This window comes from Schistocerca nitens, chromosome 4 (genome assembly GCF_023898315.1).
Source record: "Schistocerca nitens isolate TAMUIC-IGC-003100 chromosome 4, iqSchNite1.1, whole genome shotgun sequence".
Classification (NCBI taxonomy): Eukaryota; Metazoa; Arthropoda; class Insecta; order Orthoptera; family Acrididae; genus Schistocerca; species Schistocerca nitens.
In genome coordinates, this window is record NC_064617.1 from 967,041,540 (window position 1) to 967,065,495 (window position 23,956).

Genomic DNA, 23,956 nt, shown 5'->3' on the forward strand with positions numbered 1-23,956 from the left:
GCAAGCCACCTGACGGTGTGTGGCGGAGGGTACCCTGAGTACCTCTATCGGTTCTCCCTTCTATTCCAGTCTCGTATCGTTCGTGGAAAGAAGGATTGTCGATATGCTTCTGTGTGGGCTCTAATCTCTCTCATTTTATCCTCATGGTCTCTTGGCGAGATATACGTAGGAGGGAGCAATATACTGCTTGACTCTTCGGTGAAGGTATGTTCTCGAAACTTTAACAAAAGCCCGTACCGAGCTACTGAGCGTCTCTCCCGCAGAGTCTTCCACTGGAGTTTATCTATCATCTCCGTAACGCTTTCGCGATTACTAAATGATCCTGTAACGAAGCGCGCTGCTCTCCGTTGGATCTTCTCTATCTCTTCTATCAACCCTATCTGGTACGGATCCCACACCAGTGAGCAGTATTCAAGCAGTGGGCGAACAAGCGTACTGTAACCTACTTCCTTTGTTTTCGGATTGCATTTCCTTAGGATTCTTCCAATGAATCTCAGTCTGGCATCTGCTTTACCGACGATCAACTTTATATGATCATTCCATTTTAAATCACTCCTAATGCGTACTCCCAGATAATTTATGGAATTAACTGCTTCCAGTTGCTGACCTATTTTGTAGCTAAATGATAATGGATCTTTCTTTCTATGTATTCGCAGCACATTACACTTGTCTACATTGAGATTCAATTGCCATTCCCTGCACCATGCGTCAATCCGCTGCAGATCCTCCTGCATTTCAGTACAATTTTCCATTGTTACAACCTCTCGATACACCACAGCATCATCTGCAAAAAGCCCCAGTGAACTTCCGATGTCATCCACAAGGTCATTTATGTATATTGTGAATAGCAACGGTCCTATGACACTACCCTGCGGCACACCTGAAACCACTCTTACTTCGGAAGACTTCTCTCCATTGAGAATGTCATGCTCCGTTCTGTTATCTAGGAACTCTTCAATCCAATCACACAATTGGTCTGATAGTCCATATGCTCTTACTTTGATCATTAAACGACTGTGGGGAACTGTATCGAACGCCTTGCGGAAGTCAAGAAACACAGCATCTACCTGTGAACCCGTGTCAATGGCCCTCTGAGTGTCGTGGACGAATAGCGCGAGCTGGATTTCGCACAACCGTCTTTTTCGAAACCCATGCTGATTCCTACAGAGTAGATTTCTAGTCCCCAGGGAAGTCATTATACTCGAACATAATACGTGTTCCAAAATTCTACAACTGATCGACGTTAGAGATATAGGTCTATAGTTCTGCACATCTGTTCGACGTCCCTTCTTGAAAACGGGGATGACCTGTGCCCTTTTCCAATGCTTTGGAACGCTACGCTCTTCTAGAGACCTACGGTACACAGCTGCAAGAAGGGGGGCAAGTTCCTTCGCGTACTCTGTGTAAAATCGAACTGGCATCCAATCAGGTCCAGCGGCCTTTCCTCTTTTGAGCGATTTTAATTGTTTCTCTATCCCTCTGTCGTCTATTTCGATATCTACCATTTTGTCATCTGTGCGACAATCTAGAGAAGGAACTTCAGTGCACTCTTCCTCTGTGAAACAGCTTTGGAAAAAGACATTTAGTATTTCGGCCTTTAGTCTGTCATCCTTTGTTTCAGTACCATTTTGGTCACAGAGTGTCTGGACATTTTGTTTTGATCCACCTACCGCTTTGACATAAGACCAAAATTTCTTAGGATTTTCTGCCAAGTCAGTACATAGAACTTTACTTTCGAAGTCATTGAACGCCTCTCGCATAGCCCTCCTCACACTACATTTCGCTTCGCGTAATGCAAACAATTCCTTTGGCTTTTCCCCAGAGCTTATAAGTTCCACAGTAAAACACAGATAAATACAATAAAACGTCACCAGACTTCTACCTAAATATACACATACAGTGAAGCAATGTCCTTACTTGTTAAAAGAAAGCATTTAAATTACAAATAGATGTTACAATCTAATACGACAGCGTGCGCCACCTTTTTGAGTCATCAGTCTTCTGACTGGTTTGATGCGGCCCGCCACGAATTTCTCTCCTGTGCTAACCTCTTCATCTCAGAGTAACACTTGCAACATACGTCATCAATTATTTGCTACATCTATTCCAGTCCCTGTCTTCAAATGGCTCTGAGCACTATGGGACTTAACTTCTGAGGTCATCAGTCACCTAGAACTTAGAACTACTTAAACCTAACTAACCTAAGGACATCACACACATCCATGCCCGAGGCAGGATTCGAACCTGCGACCGTAGCGGTAGCTCGGTTCCAAACTGTAGCGCCTAGAACCGCACGGCCACTCTGGCCGGTTCCCTGTCTTCGTCTACAACTTTCACCCTCTACAGCTCCCTCTAGAACCGTGGAAGTCATTCCCCAATGTCTTAACATATCTCCCATCATCCTGTCCCTTCTACTTCTCAGGGTTCGATTCTCTTCTGTTCCGATTTTTCCACAGGCCATGATTCACTACCATACAGAGTGCGTTCCATAAGTAATGCGACCAGTTTTTTTTCTGACGCAACGGTACACCACAGCGTCTTGTAACCGGTTCGGAGGAAGGATAATTGGCCCCCACTTTATCGATGGCAATCTAAATGGTACAGCGTATGCTGATTTCCTACGTAATGTTCTGCCGATGTTACTACAAGACTGCATGACAGAATGGCGATGTACTTCCAACATGATGAATGTCCGACACACAGCTCGCGTGCGGTTGAAGCGGTATTGAATAGCATATTTCATGACAGGTGGATTGGTCGTCGAAGCACCATACCGTGACCCGCACGTTCACGGGATCTGACGTCCCCGGATTTCTTTCTGAGGGCAAAGTTTAAGGATATTTGCTATCGTGATCCACCGACAACGCCTGACAACATGCGTCAGCGCATTGTCAATGCATGTGAGAACATTACGGAAGGCGAACTACACGCTGTTGAGAGGAATGTCGTTACACGTATTGCCAAATGCATTGAGGTTGACGGACATCATTTTGAGCATTTATTGCATTAGTGTGGTATTTACAGGTAATCACGCCGTAACAGCATGCGTTCTCAGAAATGATAAGTTCACAAAGGTACATGTATCACATTGGAACAACCGAAATAAAATGTTCAAACGTACCTACGTTCTGTATTTCAATTTAAAAAACTCACTTCTTACCAACTGTTCGTCTAAAATTGTGAGCCATATGTTTGTGACTATTACAGCGCCATCTATCACAAAGCGAAAAAAGTGGTCCAACTAAAACATTCACATTTCTTTACGTACAACACGAATATGTAATAAAAAATGGGGTGCCTATTTAAAAAAAACGCAGTTGATATCCGTTTGACGTATGGCAGCGCCATCTAGCGGGCCAACCATAGCGCCATCTGGTTTCCCCCTTCAAACTAGACAAGTTTCGTTCTTCGTAGTTTTTTCGTTTGACACTTATTTCGTTTGGCCCGGTCACGATCAATGGACGACCCTGTATAGTTCTCTGGTCGTTCATCTATCTTTCCCTTTACGGAGACGAAGACATCGCCAGAGCGACGAAATTATTTCTTTTTCGTCTCTGTAACTGACAAGACGTAATAACGATTTATCCCGCCATTACATACAAGGCAGGCGCCATTGCAGTTTGACGCTCTGTTATGCTAAAATATTAATAAAGAACGAAATGTATACTCATTATTGTGTTGTAAGAACAACTAAATAAATCGAGAGTAAATAACATTCTGTATTTATCGCGTTTTCTGTATCATTGGTCGAACGCATCTTAAGCTCCAGAGAAAAATCTACGATGCGTGCCTAGGCTGGTGAATGACAATCCCATCAAAATTACTTAAACGGGTTAGGAATTATATGCAATGCACTGCTCAAGCTGTACTAAGAGACAAAATAATAATTTGCAGTTGAAAAATATCGAAGTAATAGTACGATTAGGCTGCATTCGTCTCCTTGAAGAAGGTTCCCCGCTATGTACATTTATATCTCGTCCCAATGCGATAAGGGTACCGGGAACAATTCCCATTCACGTATACACAGAAAAAACAGCTCTACGTATCCGTCGTTCAGCGAAGTGCCAATGATATTTTTAAACTAAACTGTTCCAACCTTTCCAGCTCGTGCAATCCAGAAATTATGATTCCATTTTGTTGGGCAGGTAGTATGCATCCTTGACAAGATGTCACTTAAAAAAATAATTGAAGCGAGTTTCAAATAGTATTACTCGCAAAGAAAATTCACAACAGAGCATTTTTGTGTATGAATCTCTGCTTCAATATCACTGCTCTACCTAAAACGTGTCTGTCTGTTCCTCCTTAAGGTATTTACTCTCTCTCTCTCTCTCTCTCTCTCTCTCTCTCTGTGTGTGTGTGTGTTTGTGTTTTCTTTGTAAAGGCTGGAGAGAAGATGAGTGATGCAGTACGCAATGGGTGAAACGCGAGCAGTGAATCGTGAGGGGCATATCGCGCCAAGCCTATCTCAGCGCTGTCACGGACAAGAACTGTTTCGAAGCCACTAGTATTCTGCGCAGTTCCTCGTTTTATGATGCGTCCCGCTGTTCTGCAAAGTGCGGACTCGACTGGAACCTTATACTGCTCTGATTTTGAGTGCGTTGGGTGCACACGGTCCGAACTTTATAGTGAATGCATTTACGACCAAGTGGGGGCCTATACTTTAACGTTTACCAAGCCGGCAGGCGTTAAACGTAGCAGAGATCGAGCGAACGATCTTCAGCGCATAAGTTTATCGTTTAATAAGCAGAAGGGGGCAGAGGGAGAGGGTGAGAAACTGAGGGATGACATTATTCCATCCCTGCAGTCGTATCATGTGTCAGTTTAGTAAGTCAAATATTATTTACTGGTGCTGAGAAACCAATTACGTTTCGGTTGTTCGACAAACCAATTGCAAGAATGATTACAAAACATTTTTACTTCATCTAAACCAGGGATGTGTAATCACGCGATCGGTAAAAAGAAAAGAAATCCGTAACATTCCGTTTACATAAAGTTACGATAAACTGGATACTTTCAATCTGAAACTCCCGCCACGCGATGTTTTCTCTCACTGGTCCAGCCCGTGGTTTGTTTATTTATTTACTTATTTTTAGCGATTTATTGTTAGTGTTACGTATATTACGTGCCGCCCAAAACTAATTGTCTTCTTCCAGTATGACCCAGTAGGCTAAACCGTTGCACATCCTTGATTGAAGCCAATGACGATAATGATGAAAACATTTAAATATTAACTCTAAATATCTGTTAGCAGCCGACATGTCACCGATTCTTATCACTGCCTAATTACCGGTGTATACTCTTAAATTTCAAGAACAAAAGCAATTATCGTTCTGTGGAAGGAATGACTGTCAATTAGCTCAAAATTAAAGTACGAGGTGTGGCTAGAAAAAAAACCGGACTAGTACTGGTGAAACAAAACGAATGCAATAAGGCTGAAAGTCGCGTGGCCTGTCACGTGACTCTCGCTCCGCCTATTGCTCGAGTTTCATCTGCCTCCTGCACTCAGTCTGCCCGTGGCGTCTGTTTTAAGTAGTTGACGTTTTGTCTGTGCGTCGGAAAATGTTGAGTGTACAGAAAGAACAGCGTGTTAACATCAAATTTTGTTTCAAACTAGGAAAATCTGCAAGTGAAACGTTTGTAATGTTACAACAAGTGTACGGCGATGATTGTTTATCGCGAACACAAGTGTTTGAGTGGTTTAAACGATTTAAAGATGGCCGCGAAGACACCAGTGATGACACTCGCACTGGCAGACCATTGTCAGCAAAAACTGATGCAAACATTGAAAAAATCGGTAAACTTGTTCGACAAGATCGCCGTTTGACAATCAGAGCAGTGTCTGAGTTAACAGGAGTTGACAAGGAAAGTGTCGAACAAGTTTACCGATTTTTTCAATGTTTGCATCAGTTTTTGCTGACAATGGTCTGCCAGTGCGAGTGTCATCACTGGTGTCTTCGCGGCCATCTTTAAATCGTTTAAACCACTCAAACACTTGTGTTCGCGATAAACAATCATCGCCGTACACTTGTTGTAACATTACAAACGTTTCACTTGCAGATTTTCCTAGTTTGAAACAAAATTTGATGTTAACACTCTGTTCTTTCTGTACACTCAACATTTTCCGACGCACAGACAAAACGTCAACTACTTAAAACAGACGCCACGGGCAGACTGAGTGCAGGAGGCAGATGAAACTCGAGCAGTAGGCGGAGCGAGAGTCACGTGACAAGCCACGTGACTTTCAGCCTTATTGCATTCGTTTTATTGTTTCACCAGTACTAGTCCGGTTTTTTTCTAGCCACACCTCGTAGATTGTGCTATGACAGCACATTTCTAGTTTTTATACACGTTGCCTTCTTTGTTTAACTTTTTTTTTTTTTACAGGTTCAGTTATACAAGTTGCAAAAGACTATTAATCTGTATAACTTCCTACTTTTTCTTTATAATTTGTACACTGATTTTGCATTTGTTAATAAAAAGATTATTATAGCTGAAAGATAGCACATTTGGTCACCTAGCCCAGCCAGGCTAACACAACAATTTTATCACCCCTGTCATCGAGAAGCCAGATAATCTGCCAAACGGTTGTCCGTGCGGTCTAACGCATTATGAAGAAAAAGATTTTAGAAATCAACATGATTCTTGAAGCAGACAAGAGGTGGTTGGCTTTCTCGCCGCTTGGGTCACTAGTATCCCTTCAGCTGTAAGACGGTAAGAATTTTCACGGTATTGAGTAAACCGGCGATGACCAGAAAGTGACATCAGGGAAGTCCTGAAGGACCATATCGATCAGCTACTGAATGGATCAGCTGAAGAACGTAACACACAACCAGATAATCGAACCAAGAGCGAGGAGCCTGCTATCGCCGGGACAGAAGCAAAGATAGTCGTAAAATGAATCCGTGAAGGAAAAACTCCAGGTGCAGATGAATTGGATGCGTACATGATGAAGGCAGCAAGCGTTCAGGCATTACAAGGGCTGCACAAAACTCTCAATTCCGTATAGAAGGCGAACACAACATGCTTACAAACTGGAGCAATGGTGTTTTAATTCCTAAGTTTAAGAAAGGCCGTACATGGAAGCCTATTAATTACAGAGGAATAACCCTGATGAGCATGTATTAAAATTTTTTTAATAAGATCACAGAGCGAGGGATTGAGAGCGATCATAGAACAGCAGCTGGAAGAGGAACAAAATGGTTAAAATGACTCTGAGCACTATGGGACTTAACATCTGAGGTCATCAGTCCCCTAGAACGTAGAACTACTTAAACCTAACTAACCTAAGGACATCACACACATCCATGGCCGAGGCAGGATTCGAACCTGCGACCGTAGCATCAGCGCAGTTCCGGACTGAAGCGCCTAGAACCGTTCGGCCACGGCGGCCGGCCGAAGAGGAACAGTACGGCTTCAGAAGTGACAGATCAACAGCGGGTCTAATTTTCTGCATCCACTTGCCGATGGACAAATACTGGGAGAAAGGCAAGAACCAGTAATTGTGTTCCTAGGCGTAGAAAAGGGATATGATATTTTTGCAACAGAGACGAGGGGTGGGAGCACTTGAGGGAAAGGAATGTTCCTGAATGACTGGTAAGGAAAAGTTCACCTGCTTTAGCTATCTACAAGTTGGGGAAGGGCGATGCTGATGGTTTCAGACGAAGAGTAGAGCTCAGCAAAGCAGTGTCCCGTCCCCGCTGCTGTTCAGTACAGTTGAGGGTGACATAATAAAGAACGTTGACAAAAGTTTTGGTGAACTTACAAGGGAACCTCCCCATCGCACCCCCCTCAGATTTAGTTATAAGTTGGCACAGGGATAGGCCTTGAAAAACTGAACACAGGTCAATCGAGAAAACAGGAAGAAGTTGTGTGGAACTATGAAAAAAATAAGCAAAATATACAAACTGACTAGTCCATGCGCAAGGTAGGCAACATCTAGGAGAGCGTTGGCTTACGAGCGCCGTGGTCCCGTGGTTAGCGTGAGCAGCTGTGGAACGGCAGGTCCTTGGTTCAAATCTTCTCTCGGTTGAAAATTTTAATTTTTTATTTTCAGATAATTATCAAAGTTCAGGCACTCACACATAATCAACTTCGCTCTCCAAAATTCCAGGACATGTTCAGATTTGCTTGGACATATACAGGATGTGACGGTCTACACACGGAAAAATTTGAAAACGTAAAAAACATATGTTTTGACAGAGCACAGGGAAAACTGTGCGACTCAAACTGTTGCATTCATTTGATGCAGTTTATGTGACAAACTCTTATGTTTTCATCACTTTTTTTGGAGTGATTATCACATCCACAAGAAAACCTAAATCGGGCAAGGTACAAGAATCTTTTTACCCATTCGCCAAGTGTACAAATTAGGTGGGTCGACAACATATTCCTGTCATGTGACGCACATGCCGTCACCAGTGTCGTAAAGAATATATCAGACGTGTTTTCCTGTGGAGGAATCGGTTGACCTATGACCTTGCGATCAAATGTTTTCGGTTCCCATTGGAGAGACACGTCCTTTCGTCTACTAATCGCACGGTTTTGCGGTGCGGTCGCAAAACACAGACACTAAACTTATACAGTGAACAGAGACGTCAATGAACGAACGGACAGATCATAAGTTTGCGAAAATAAAGAAAGTAAAATTTTCACTCGAGGGAGGACTCGAACCAAGGACCTTTCGTTCCGCAGTTGCTCACTCTAACCACGAGACCATGGCGCTCATCGGCTAATATTCTCCTTTATGTTGTCTATCTTGCACATGGACTACTCAGTTTGTATATTTTGCTTATTTTTTCATAGTTCCACACAACTTCTTCCTGTTTTCTCGATTGATCTGTGTTCAGTTTTTCAAGGCCTATCCACTGTGTGAATTTATAACTAAATCTGGGGGGGGGGGTGCGATGGGGAGGTTCCCTTGTAAGTGCAATTACCATTGCTTTTGATGTCATGATCTGGGGTGAATCAGGAAAGCTGAGACCAGACTCAACACGAGGGGATTCCAGTTGCAGGAAAGCAAACTCCACTCCAGCGAGGGGAAGACAGTGGAGACGACAGTCAGCAGAGCTAGGCATCCCGCAAATGTGCGGGCAAGATAGTGTGTGCAGAGAGTTCTCTGTACCTCGGATATACAACCTGTAGGGACAATCTGATCTGAATTCTAGCAAAAAGTAAAAACCCTTTGATGAGACAACATCATCACAGAAAAAGTAAAATCAGTGATGTTCAATAGCTACTTCATACCAGTACTGACCTATTGCGTCATAGGATGCATCCTCGCAGAGAAGGAGTCATTAAGACTACGAATTAGAAATGAAAGTAGTTAGATGAACCAATCAGAAGATCAAGACGGATAAGTTAAGGATTGAAGTGATGAAGAAAGCTAGATCAAGATCTCCTGTTGAAACTGAAGCAGCACATTATGCGGGCGTGTAATGAGGTCGGAATCAACAATAGAGTTTCTCGCCAGGCCGCGAAAGCTCGAGGAATGTCTACCGGCCGCCGTGTCATCATCTGCCTTGCGGTGTCATTCAGATGTGGTATGGAGGGGCATGTGCTCACCACACCTCTCTCCTAGCGGTTCAGCAGATGTCCAAGACCGTGGTCAGTTGAATCTCAATTTAGACAAGTGTAATGTGCTGCGAATACACAGAAAGAAAGATCCTTTATCATTTAGCCACAACACAGCAGGTCAAAAACTGGAAGCAGTTAATTCCATAAATTATCTGGGAGTAGGCATTAGGAGTGATTTAAAATGGAATCATACAATGTAAACTTTCACGGCCGGTATTGTCTTCACTTAAAACTTCCGGGCTGATAGGCCGTGGTCGAAGTATAAACTGTCTCCTGACGTTTCGTCTCCGACTGCGGGAGACATCCTCGGAGGTAAAGCGGCGAACTGTGAAGAGAACTCGAGGAAGCGCTGATTATATAGGCAGTACAGAGGGCGCCACTGTTGATCACGTGGCGTCGGCTATGAGATTGTCTCTGGTAATGCCAACATTCTCGAATGAAAGTAATCGATCGTCACGCTTGCGGTGCAACGTTGACATCCAAATTTTATCCAGTTTATCACCTTCGTCTTTCCTGTTAAAATTATTACGATGGTTATCAATCTCGATAGCCTCTCTATACAAGCGTGCATAATAATGCGAGGTTTTTGATATGACGCTCGTCTCGCTGAATTTTATTTCATGATCCCCTTCCTGGTAAACGTGTTCCGCTACGGCCGATTTATCCGTGTGACCCAGGCGGCAATTCCTCTTACGTTCGACAAGACGGGTGTTCACACTTCTCTTTGTGGTACCGATGTAAACCTGTCCACAACTACAAGGACTTTTATATACCCCCGGTGTAGCCAAAGGGTGCCGTGCATCTTTTGCCGACCTTAAAAATTCTTTGATTTTCCTAGTAGGTCTGAAAATAGTTTCCACCCCATACTTGCCTAAAACTTTCCCAATGCGATCTGTGACCTTGCTAATGAACGGAAGAAAAACTTTGCCCATGGACGACTGTTGTTCGTCGTTGCTCCTGATTCTCTGCCTAGAGCGAAGTGCTCGATCTATATCCTTGCTAGAATAGCCATTCTTCACGAAAGTTGACCGTAAGTGTTCAATCTCATCTTTTAAATAAACAGGTTCACAAAGTTTGTGCGCCCTGTCTACCAAAGTTTTCATTACACCTCTTTTTTGTCTAGGGTGGTGGTTTGAATCTTTGTGTACATAACCATCAGTATGTGTGGGCTTTCTATACACCTTATGGCCCAGCGTTCCGTCCGGTCGTTTAATCACAGACACATCCAGGAAGTTCAATTGCCCATTCCTTTCTGTCTCCATAGTGAATTGGATTTCCGGATTAATGCTGTTTAAATGTGCCAGGAAGGCATCCAACCCCTCGACTTCGTGTGTCCACACTACGAACGTGTCATCGACATAGCGATACCATCTGGCTGGTCTCTTACTGGCAGTCTGCAACGCCCGTTGTTCAAAAGTCTCCATAAATAAGTTAGCCACAGCAGGACTGAGAGGACTGCCCATAGCCACCCCGTCAATCTGTTCATAAAAGTCACTATTGTATTGAAAGTAGGTTGTGGTGAGGCAGTGTCGGAATAATGCCACAATATCGGTGGGAAAAACATCCGCTATGCATAAGATAGCTTCGTTTACCGGAATCATGGTAAATAACGACACAACGTCAAAACTGACGAGGATATCATCCGGGCCCACGCTCGTTTCCTTTAACTTGTCAATGAAATGAGCTGAATTTTTAATATGACTGTCCGTCCTACCAACATAAGGCTGCAGCATTGAGGCAAGGTGTCTAGCTAACTCGTGTGTTGGTCCGCCTATAGCGCTGACAATTGGCCTCAACGGAATCCCAGGTTTATGAACTTTGGGTAGGTCATAAAGTGTAGGTGGGAACGCTTCTGTTTTACAAAGCAGCTTCTTATCGTCGGAGCCAAATGATGACGCTTTCACCGGTCGATCTGTCATTATTAAAATCTTCATGGTCTGATCTTTCTGGAGTTAAAGGAAACGAGCGTGGGCCCGGATGATATCCTCGTCAGTTTTGACGTTGTGGCGTTATTTACCATGATTCCGGTAAACGAAGCTATCTTATGCATAGCGGATATTTTTCCAACGGACATTGTGGCATTATTCCGACACTGCGTCACCACAACCTACTTTCAATACAATAGTGACTTTTATGAACATATTGACGGGGTGGCTATGGGCAGTCCTCTCAGTCCTGCTGTGGCTAACTTATTTATGGAGACTTTTGAACAACGGGCGTTGCAGACTGCCAGTAAGAGACCAGCCAGATGGTATCGCTATGTCGATGACACGTTCGTAGTGTGGACACACGAAGTCGAGGGGTTGGATGCCTTCCTGGCACATTTAAACAGCATTACTCCGAAAATCCAATTCACTATGGAGACAGAAAGGAATGGGCAATTGAACTTCCTGGATGTATCTGTGATTAAACGAGCGGACGGAACGTTGGGCCATAAGGTGCATAGAAAGCCCACACATACTGATCGTTATCTACACAAAGATTCAAACCACCACCCTAGACAAAAAAGAGGTGTAATGAAAACTTTGGTAGACAGGGCGCACAAACTTTGTGAACCTGTTTATTTAAAAGATGAGATTGAACACTTACGGTCAACTTTCGTGAAGAATGGCTATTCTAGCAAGGATATAGATCGAGCACTTCGCTCTAGGCAGAGAATCAGGAGCAACGACGAACAACAGTCGTCCATGGGCAAAGTTTTTCTTCCGTTCATTAGCAAGATCACAGATCGCATTGGGAAAGTTTTAGGCAAGTATGGGGTGGAAACTATTTTCAGACCTACTAGGAAAATCAAAGAATTTTTAAGGTCGGCAAAAGATGCACGGCACCCTTTGGCTACACCGGGGGTATATAAAAGTCCTTGTAGTTGTGGACAGGTTTACATCGGTACCACAAAGAGAAGTGTGAACACCCGTCTTGTCGAACGTAAGAGGAATTGCCGCCTGGGTCACACGGATAAATCGGCCGTAGCGGAACACGTTTACCAGGAAGGGGATCATGAAATAAAATTCAGCGAGACGAGCGTCATATCAAAAACCTCGCATTATTATGCACGCTTGTATAGAGAGGCTATCGAGATTGATAACCATCGTAATAATTTTAACAGGAAAGACGAAGGTGATAAACTGGATAAAATTTGGATGTCAACGTTGCACCGCAAGCGTGACGATCGATTACTTTCATTCGAGAATGTTGGCATTACCAGAGACAATCTCATAGCCGACGCCACGTGATCAACAGTGGCGCCCTCTGTACTGCCTATATAATCAGCGCTTCCTCGAGTTCTCTTCGCAGTTCGCCGCTTTACCTCCGAGGTGGTCTCCCGCAGTCGGAGACGAAACGTCAGGAGACAGTTTTATACTTCGACCACGGCCTATCAGCCCGGAAGTTTTAAGTTAAAGTGGAATGACCATATAAAATTAATCGTCGATAAAGCAGATGCCAGACAGATTCATTGGAAGAATCCTTAGGAAATGCAGTCCGAAAGCAAAGGAAGTAAGTTACAGTACACTTGTTCGCCCACTGCTTGAATACTGCTCACCAGTGTGGGATCCGTACCAGATAAGGTTGACAGAAGAGAGAGAGAAGATCCAACGGAGAGCAGCGCGCTGCGTTACAGGATCATTTACTAAACGCGGAAGCGTTACGGAGATGATAGATAAACTGCAGTGGAAACTCTGCAACAGTATCCCGGTACTGGCTTTTGTTGAAGTTTCGAGAACATACCTTCACTGAGGAGTCAAGCAGTACATTGCTCCCTCCTACGTATATTTCGCGAAGAGACCATGAGGATAAAATCAGAGAGAATAGAGCCCACACAAAGGCATAGCGACAATCTTTCTTTCCACGAACAATACGAGACTGGAATAGAAGGGAGAACCGATAGAGATACTCAAGGTACCCTCCGCCACACACTGTCAGATCGCTTGCGGATTATGGAAGTAGATGTATTGTATTGTATGTTAACCGGAGACCTAGAAACGACGGAGCCGCAACCCCACGACGACTTCACCCCTCCGCCGCCCCACACCGAACCCAGGGTTATTGTGCGGTTCGGCCCCCGGTGGACACCCCCAGGGAACGTCTCACACCAGACGAGTGTAACCCCTATGTTTGCGTGGTAAGTAATGGTGGTGTACGCGTACGTGGAGAACTTGTTTGCGCAGCAATCGCCCACATGGTGCCACTGAGGCGGAATAAGGGGAACCAGACTGCATTCGTCGAGGCAGATGGAAAACCGCCTAAAAACCATCCATAGACTGGCCGGTTCACCGGACCTCGACACAAGTCCGCCGGGCGGATTCGTGCCGGGGACCAGGCGCTCCTTCCCCCCACGAAAGCCGTGCGTCAGACCGCACGGGCAACCGAGCTGGCACATGTAGAAGTAGCTCGTCAATTGGCGTCACGAGGCGGGGTACACCCAGTACGTCCTCCCACCGAGGAAAAATACTTGGTAGTAATGTTAATCGTACCTGGACCCTTGAGACGGCAGTCATCTATAACGACCACTCTGCTACGGAGGCGGAAATTTCCGAGTAAAGCCCGAAAAAATTTGGTAAGTAAGTAGAAAGAAATCGATCTCAAGGAAGACCCAGAATGCGTTGACTGGGCTTGATGAAGGATAACCTCGCTGCCAAAGGAAGAACAGTGGATGATGTTCTCTGGGACAGGTTATACGTGGACGGAAGGAAGTTGAAGAGGCTCATCTACACTGGAACTGCCTGACGATGACATCGGTAGGTCTGACTGCTCACCTCCTCCTCGACGACGGACTGCGCGATGGAAGCGAGCGACCTGCTGGCGCCGCTGCTGCTGCGGCAGCCGCCGCCCCGGCCGTGGCCGTGGCCGCGGCAGTGGTCGTGGTCGTGGTCGCGGTCGTGCGCGCGCGGCCGCTGCTGGTGGTGGTGGCGGTGCTGGCGCGGGTGCAGCTGGAGGCTGGCGCTGGGCGAGCCCAGCGGTGGCGGCGACGAAGACGAGGACGCAGACGCGGAGGCGGAGGCAGAGGCCGCCGCCGCGGCCGCCATCTTGGCCGCCACCTCGCTGATCTCCTCGTAGATGTTCTCTTCCGTGCCGTAGCGCGTCGTGAAAGAGTGCCGGTCCTGCAAAACCAGCACTCTGAAAATAGCTGCAGCTTCTAAGGCCAAACTACGAGGGAACTGCGGCGGATCTGACTGAAGGCCCAACACCTGGCAACCAGTCGTCAACACGCGCAACTAGTGTGACATGTGAGACAAGTTCTGTCAAGAGAGAGAGAGAGAGAGAGAGAGAGAGAGGGGGGGGGGGGAGGGGGGAGAGGAGGGAGGGGGGGGGGGTAGAGGGCACAGAGGGCCCATATCGGGGTAACCATATTTTATTCTGAATTTGAACGATCGCAAAATTATCATTGTCCCTACTTAACTTAATACTTGGGTCTGATTTACATGCGCCAGAGCGAATTTCACTCGCTAAATACCGCCCCGCCAGACCTAAACAAGAAAATGCTAAAGAAGCTGTGAACACCCCAAGCAACATGCTGCAGACATATGCTAATATATGGAGTGTTACTTGTTACACTGCTCTTTGGTACAGCACATAACCCCACCAACCGCTTTCTTATGTACACGCCACTCTATCAATGACGGAAGGGAACCACTTGACACAATTCAGTCATGCAAGAAACTTTGGTCCACAGTATTTGGTTGGTGAGGGGTAATACACTGAATATGTAAAGTTTCTAATAACCAGACTATTCGCTTATGTTTTGTATAAGCTTAGCATCATAAACATGACTGTATAAGCTTAGCATCAAAAACATGACAATGCATTGTACACACAGTGACGGCAGTCATCTACATGACACAGACTCACGTGTCAAGCATGGAAAGTGTTTAACATATGCGATTTGCACTGGTGGTGCGAAAAGAAAAGCTGTAAGACACGTGAGTTGAGAAACTGAACAATAGTTTTGAGAATTAATAGTTCTCTTTTCTGGATGGTGTCGATTATAAAAACTATAAGGCTGTAAACCACATGAGCTAAGTAACTCAACCAAAGTTTTGAGAATGAATAGTTCTCTTTTCTATTGCTAGTTAGTAGCTGTAGCACACAACTTGCAAACAAAATAAGAAATGAACAAAGAGTTCACCATTAATATCTTCCGTTTTCATTTAAGTAACTAAAACATTTACAGTACCAAAGCAAAATAACATCAAAATCTAAGGCTGTAGTGTTCAGATATATAAGGCAAAAAAGACATTTTAAATTTTATAAACAGGACACAGCATTGGTCATTACACTACATCAGCACTGAAAAGATTGTTATAGTTGGAACAGTAGTCTGTTATGAGCAGATGGCTGATGATGAGCAGCATGACAATGAGGAAAAGGTTGAGGATGCAGAGAATGACCAAGAGTGTCAAAAAAGGTGGAGGGGTTAAAGTAAGGGGATGGAGAGAAAAATAAGAAGGGAGGGGCCAGCAGTAAGAGGGCCGGGAGGCAGAGGATACAACGGCGGCGGGGAGAATACAACAAGCGTATGAGACTGGGGAGAAAGAGGACGAGAAGAAAAATAAGAGGTTGGGGAGAAAGATAAAAGGGTGGGAATAGAGACGATAGTTGTGAATAATGGTGAGGTGGGAAGAAAGGATGAGAAACAATGAAAGTAGAAGGAAAAGGAGGGGAGTGTGGGTGCGAGAGGAAATAGTAGGGAATGAGTAAAATGAGGTTAAGGACTAAATAAAGAGGAGGAGGAGGAAAGAAGCATGGTGGGGAAGGTTGACGGCAAGGAATAACTGAGGAGAAGGAATAGAAGGTGGAGGGTGGGATTTCTGAGTCGTCGTTACCTGTGGCGTGTGCAGAACGCGTGCGTTGCAGTCTGGCTCGTAGTACGCGTAGGAGTACTCCTCGGGGGTGGGCGACGGCGTCCTGGGAGGCGGCGGCGGCGGCTGCGAGTGCCGCGGGCCGGGCGTGGGCGCCGACGCGGGGGTGGGGGCGGCGTCGTCACGAGGGGGCGGCGGGTAGGGCGGCGGCGGGGGGAACTGCAGGAAGGGGCGGCGCGCGGGCGGCCGCGGGGGCGGCGGGGAGCCGTAGCGCGCAGGCGCGAGGGCGGGCAGCAGCTGCGGAGGCGGCGGGGGCGGCTGGCCTCGCCGCGGGCGGCACGCGGCCGCCTCCAGCTCCGGTGACGTCTCCATGCCGCATCGCACTGCAACAGCGCAAACCACAACCTGCTGAAATGCCTGTCAACTGGGAAACCAGCTGGCGCACGCCGCCTCACTGACAGCCTACTCGGAAAAATGCAGTCAGTCAACAACCCACTCGTGCAATCAATATTGCTAAAGCGTAGCGTAGCGTAGCACAAACGCTCACACGGTTTTTCAATTAAAACTTCCATGCTGAGAGGGCGTGTTCGATAGCTAAACCTACTCCCTGACGTTACGTCTCGGACTACGGGAGTCATCTCCAGAGACGCAGTTGCCGCTTGACCTCAGAATGTACCTCCGATATTTGAAGACGAAACGTCAAGAGAAAAATTTCACGTATAGACCATCGCCTTTGTAATATTATTGGGCTTTCCGTCGTATGAAAGCTGTGAGTGCTCTTGGAAGGGCATTCACCCCAGCTGTTTATTAAATGATCAACTTATGACTGAGACCTATACTTTGAAAGACATTTGTTTTATATAATTTACGTAACTGTGAAGATGCGCATGTAGCGCGAACGCTAATACGTCGATTGCGCAGTCAAAGAAACATTTTAATAAAAGTTGAACTGACCGTTACGCTTAGACCCAAATAAAAAAATAAAAAAAAACCTTTGTAGATCTTAAGATTTTATCGTACTTCTGCTTATAATGCGAAAGCGTAAAAAAGGTAGTGTTTAAGCCATAAAAGTGAGCGGTCTTGCCAGCATGCAGACCACAGTTATTAATTAATAAAATTCAAGTAATTTATGTTAGACACTGTAAATCGACAAGTTATTGTTATGAAGGTGTTGAACGGTGCAAGAATTGTCTCGGAGCAAGGAGAAAAGTAATGACTGTAATTTGTGACAAAAACGTGAACCAAAAAGCTAGCACAAGACAGGCTGAAATCTGATCGCACCATAGTCAAAAAATTACTTATATAAGTTCTACTGCTTATAAATAAGCCTTAATTTGCTAGTGAAAATTATTTGAATATATTTAGTGTTTACCACATTTCTTATTCTATTCTTTTCCTTTATTTATTTTTTACCTCCATGTCATATTTTTGTAAATATCAAACAGCCTTTACTACAGCAGAGAATACTGCGGCATCCTGGTCGTGTACAGAAGGCCGCTCCTTGTCTTCTATACAACTCATAGCTGCCCCATTTATTAATGATTTCATTTGCAAATGCAATTTTTTTTATTGTAAAATCATTGGGGGAAGTGGCAACAAAACGACTATTCACGTTGGTGTGTAGAATATATGAGTCTGGCGACATACCATCTGACTTTCGGAAAAGCATCATTCACATAATCCCGAAGACGGCAAGAGCTGACAAGTGCGAGAATTATCGCACAATCAGCTTAACAGCTCATGCATCGAAGCTGCTTACAAGAATAATACACAGAAGAATGGAAAAGAAAATTGAGAATGCGCTAGGTGACGATCAGTTTGGCTTTAGGAAAAGTAAAGGGACGAGAGAGGCAATTCTGACGTTACGGCTAATAATGGAAGCAAGGCTAAAGAAAATCAAGACACTTTCATAGGATTTGTCGACCTGAAAAAAGCGTTCGACAATATAAAATGGTGCAAGCTGTTCGAGATTCTGAAAAAAGTAGGGGTAAGCTATAGGGAGAGACGGGTCATATACAATATGTACAACAACCAAGAGGGAATAATAAGAGTGGACGATCAAGAACGAAGTGCTCGTATTAAGAAGGGTGTAAGACAAGGCTGTAGCCTTTCGCCCCTACTCTTCAATCTGTACATCGAGGAAGCAATGATGGAAATAAAAGAAAGGTTCAGGAGTGGAATTAAAATACAAGGTGAAAGGATATCAATGATACGATTCGCTGATGACATTGCTATCCTGAATGAAAGTGAAGAAGAATTAAATGATCTGCTGAACAGAATGAACAGTCTAATGAGTACACAGTATGGTTTGAGACTAAATCGGAGAAAGACGAAGGTAATGAGAAGTAGTAGAAATGAGAACAGCGAGAAACTTAACTTCAGGATTGATGGTCACGAAGTCAATGAAGTTAAGGAATTCTGCTATCTAGGCAGTAAAATAACCAATGACGGACGGAGCAAGGAGGACATCAAAAGCAGACTCGCTATGGCAAAAAAGGCATTTCTGGCCAAGAGAAGTCTACTAATATCAAATACCGGCCTTAATTTGAGGAAGAAAATTCTGATGATGTACGTCTGGAGTACAGCATTGTATGGTAGTGAAACATGGACTGTGGGGAAAACCGGAACAGAAGAGAATCGAAGCATTTGAGATGTGGTGCTATAAACGAATGTTGAAAATTAGGTGGACTGATAAGGTAAGGAATGAGGAGGTTCTACGCAGAATCGGAGAGGAAAGGAATATGTAGAAAACACTGATAAGGAGAAGGGACAGGATGATAGGACATCTGCTAAGACATGAGGGAATGACTTCCATGGTACTAGAGGGAGCTGTAGAGGGCAAAAACTGTAGAGGAAGACAGAGATTGGAATACGTCAAGCAAATAATTGAGGACGTAGGTTGGTAGGTTGCAAGTGCTACTCTGAGATGAAGAGGTTAGCACAGGAAACGAATTCGTGGCGGGCCGCATCAAACCAGTCAGCAGACTGATGACAAAAAAAAAAAAAAAAAAAAAAAAAAAAAAAAAAAAAAAAAAAAACAAACTTCCCTTAGGTGATTATAAAATTCATACTGATTACGTAAAGGAATCCGAGTTGTTCTTTCCCAAATAATAGAAGCCTTTGCGTAATCAAAAACTAGCCTCCTCCTGACAACGATCAGGAACCGACCAGAAGACGGACGTCTTTGACCGCTTTCGTGTTTCCAGTGGCAAAGCTGTGCCACACTGGGAACACGACATTCTAGTATGAAACACTATGTATAAAAATCATCAGAAGTTGTAAGTGAAACAAACAGTGCGGTTCACATGTTTGTATGAAAAACGAGACAGTGTGAAGGAGATAAGCGAGAAATACCCTACGACTCCCCATACGCTAATAGAAGGAGAAAAAGAACAAAGTGGTGCAGCGGGAAGTAGCCTCCGCCATGTACTTCCCAATGGACTCCAGAGTATAGATTTAAGAGTAACATAATGACGACGATGTCGTGGGAGTAGGGCCTCCCGTCGGGTAGACCGTTCGCCGGGTGCAGGTCTTTCTATTTGACGCCACTTTCGCAACTTGCGCGTCGATGGGGATGAAATAATGATGATTAGGACAACACAACACCCGGTGCTTGAGCGGAGAAAATCTCCGGCCCAGCCGGGAATCGAACCCGGGCCCTTAGGATTGACATTCAATCGCGCTGACCACTCAGCTACCGGGGGTGGACAGTATCATGATGAGAAATGCAGGTTGTAGCATACTGTAATTTATCACACGCAGACTCCGAGCTTCTTACATTACAGGGTTTTGTGTACTGTTGACTGCAATGCCAGAGTAATAAAACATTTAAAAAATCGTAATACATTTTAAATGCCAGAAATTTGTGAAATACACTCCTGGAAATTGAAATAAGAACACCGTGAATTCATTGTCCCAGGAAGGGGGAAACTTTGACACATTCCTGGGGTCAGATACATCACATGATCACACTGACAGAACCACAGGCACATAGACACAGGCAACAGAGCATGCACAATGTCGGCACCAGTACAGTGTATATCCACCTTTCGCAGCAATGCAGGCTGCTATTCACCCATGGAGACGATCGTAGAGATGCTGGATGTAGTCCTGTGGAACGGCTTGCCATGCCATTTCCACCTGGCGCCTCAGTTGGACCAGCGTTCGTGCTGGACGTGCAGACCGCGTGAGACGACGCTTCATCCAGTCCCAAACATGCTCAATGGGGGACAGATCCGGAGATCTTGCTGGCCAGGGTAGTTGACTTACACCTTCTAGAGCACGTTGGGTGGCACGGGATACATGTTGGAACAGCAAGTTCCCTTGCCGGTCTAGGAATGGTAGAACGATGGGTTCGATGACGGTTTGGATGTACCGTGCACTATTCAGTGTCCCCTCGACGATCACCAGTGGTGTACGGCCAGTGTAGGAGATCGCTCCCCACACCATGATGCCGGGTGTTGGCCCTGTGTGCCTCGGTCGTATGCAGTCCTGATTGTGGCGCTCACCTGCACGGCGCCAAACACGCATACGACCATCATTGGCACCAAGGCAGAAGCGACTCTCATCGCTGAAGACGACACGTCTCCATTCGTCCCTCCATTCACGCCTGTCGCAACACCACTGGAGGCGGGCTGCACGATGTTGGGGCGTGAGCGGAAGACGGCCTAACGGTGTGCGGGACCGTAGCCCAGCTTCATGGAGACGGTTGCGAATGGTCCTCGCCGATACCCCAGGCGCAACAGTGTCCCTAATTTGCTGGGAAGTGCCGGTGTGGTCCCCTACGGCACTGCGTAGGATCCTACGGTCTTGGCGTGCATCCGTGCGTCGCTGCGGTCCGGTCCCAGGTCGACGGGCACGTGCACCTTCCGCCGACCACTGGCGACAACATCGATGTACTGTGGAGACCTCACGCCCCACGTGTTGAGCAATTCGGCGGTACGTCCACCCGGCCTCCCGCATGCCCACTATACGCCCTCGCTCAAAGTCCGTCAACTGCACATACGGTTCACGTCCACGCTGTCGCGGCATGCTACCAGTGTTAAAGACTGCGATGGAGCTCCGTATGCCACGGCAAACTGGCTGACACTGACGGCGGCGGTGCACAAATGCTGCGCAGCTAGCGCCATTCGACGGCCAACACCGCGGTTCCTGGTGTGTCCGCTGTGCCGTGCGTGCGATCATTGCTTGTACAGCCCTCTCGCAGTGTCCGGAGCAAGTATGGTGGGTCTGAGACACCGGTGTCAATGTGTTCTTTTTTCCATTTCCAGGAGTGTATATCATCATTTAGGAGGAGGCTGTAAGTTGGTACTCAGCAGCGCAGGTCGCGGGAGGCCCAGCGCGTCGTTCGGCTGCAGCTGTGTTGCCGTCGCAGTCACGAACGGAAGAAAGTTAAGTACATCTTGAAACGGTGATTTTTCTTGACCCAACCACCTGTATACGTTTTAAGAAATCATAATTTGCTGCAAAGACTAGCAAATAACTGATCAGCTACACTACCCCATACAGAGTCAAAAGTAAACAGTAACTTATATGTGAGTTACATTATCCCCTAAAAAGCCTAAAGTAAACAGTAGCTTGTACGTGAAGATTTTGAAGTCAGCAGAGTCGGTCAGCGTTATAAACAAGTTTCTGGAAGGTCGTTTGAGATCTAGAGTTGCCGAATTGCCACGCTTCGTTTACTGGTGACCGCGCACCACTGTCTCGCACTCCGTAAAGCCAGGGTCGAGTGAGACATCTTGTGGCATTCTGTGGTGTTCAGCGAAGAGCCTCACATCTGTTTGTGGCGGTCAAATCGACGCCAGGGCGTCCGTAGACTGCCTGTTGAGAGTTAAAAAAGCAGCTCAAACTAGTGGCTTCATTGTGTAGGGAAGGATTGGTAATTTCTGAACGGAGGCTCAATGGTCGCTAGCTTGGCAAGAATGGTAAACCCTGTTGTCAGACTTTCACGACCCATGTGCCGTATGATACGAGGGCCGTTCATAAAGTAACCTCCGGTTGATTTAAAAAAAATACACCAAGTTTAATAAAAATATTTTAATATATACATCTTACAACTACATCTTTGCACTATTTTTCTACATAGTCTCCATAGCGATTGAGGCACTTATCGTATCTCTTCACAAGCTTTGAAATTCCTTCTGCATAAAAATCACCCGCTTGTGCCTGGAGCCAGCCTGTGACCGCATCTTTGAGCTCTTCGTCGTCATCAAACCGCTGTGACCCGAGCCATTTCTTCAAATGCATGAAGAGGTGATAATCACTTGGCGCCAGGTCTGGGCTGTAAGGTGGATGGTTGATAACGTCCCACTTGAAGGACTCAAGAAGGGCCGTTGTTCTGCGAGCAGAGTGAGGACGGGCGTTATCGTGCAAAAAAACGATACCGGAAGTCAGCATACCACGGCGTTTGTTCTGTATAGCCCGTCGTAACTTTTTTATTGTTTCACAGTACACGTCTTGATTAATGGTCGTACCACGTTCCATGAATTCAACCAACAACACCCCTTTGGCATCCCAAAACACCGTTGCCATCAGTTTTCTGGCAGAAAAAGCTTGCGAGGCTTTTCTCGGTTTGGTAGGCGAATTTGAATGTGCCCACATCTTTGATTGTTCTTTTGTCTCAGGGTTCACGTACTTAATCCAGGTTTCGTCACCGGTCACGATTCTGTTTAACAATGGTTCTCCTTCGTCCTCATAACGTGACAGAAAGTCTAATGCAGAGGCCATTCTTTGAGTTTTGTGGTGGTCGGTAAGAATTTTCGGCACCCATCGTGCACAGAACTTACGGTAACCCAATCTTGCTGTCACTATCTCGTACAAGAGAGTCTTAGAAATCTGTGGAAAACCAGTAGACAACTCCGACATTGAGAAACGTCGATTTTCACGAACTTTTGCATCAACTGTCTGAACGAGTTCGTCAGTCACCAATGATGGTCTACCACTCCTCTCTTCATCATGAACGTTTTCTCGTCCACTTTTAAATAAACGTACCCATTCACGGACAACTCCTTCACTCATAACTCTCGGTCCGTACACGGCACAAAGCTCACGATGAATAGCTGCTGCAGAATATCCTTTGGCTGTAAAAAACCTTATGACAGCACGCACTTCACATTTGGCGGGGTTTTCTATTGCAGCACACATTTCAAACTGCCACAAAAACTAAACTAGCGCAGGTACGACGTTCACTCGACCACGGCTTGATGCCGACTGACCTGTTGAGTGCGTGAACACACAGATGGCGTCGCTACTCCCCCCACAACCCGCACTGTGACCAATCGGAGGTTACTTCCTGAACCGCCCTCGTATAATGCAGCAGCGTAATGCCAGAGATCAACACTACTGTTCGCACCACAGACACAGACATCTTCATTACTCTGCAATTCACAATTTAACTTTCTGGCAGAGGGTTCATCGAACCACCTTCAAGCTGTTCCTCTACTGAAACTTCCTGGCAGATTAAAACTGTGCGCCGGACACAGACTCGAACTCGGTCCCCGAGTTCGAGTCTCGGTGCGGCACGCAGTTTTAATCTGCCAGTAAGTTTCATAGCAGCGCACACTCCGCTACAGAGTGAAAATCTCATT

General features: G+C 45.7%; 1 protein-coding gene across 1 annotated transcript in view; it reads right to left on the reverse strand.

The window, feature by feature from the left end:
• Positions 1–16,521, reverse strand: part of LOC126252727 (uncharacterized) — an 84,823-nt gene extending 68,302 nt beyond the window's left edge. Inside the window, exons 1-2 of the mRNA XM_049953629.1 lie at positions 16,395–16,521; positions 14,328–14,672 (exon numbers count right to left, since the gene is read on the reverse strand). Of these exons, the coding sequence (XP_049809586.1) occupies positions 14,328–14,597 (270 nt within the window). The 5' untranslated portion in view covers positions 14,598–14,672; positions 16,395–16,521. The remainder of the gene's footprint in view (positions 1–14,327; positions 14,673–16,394) is intronic.
• Positions 16,522–23,956: the final 7,435 nt, after the last annotated feature.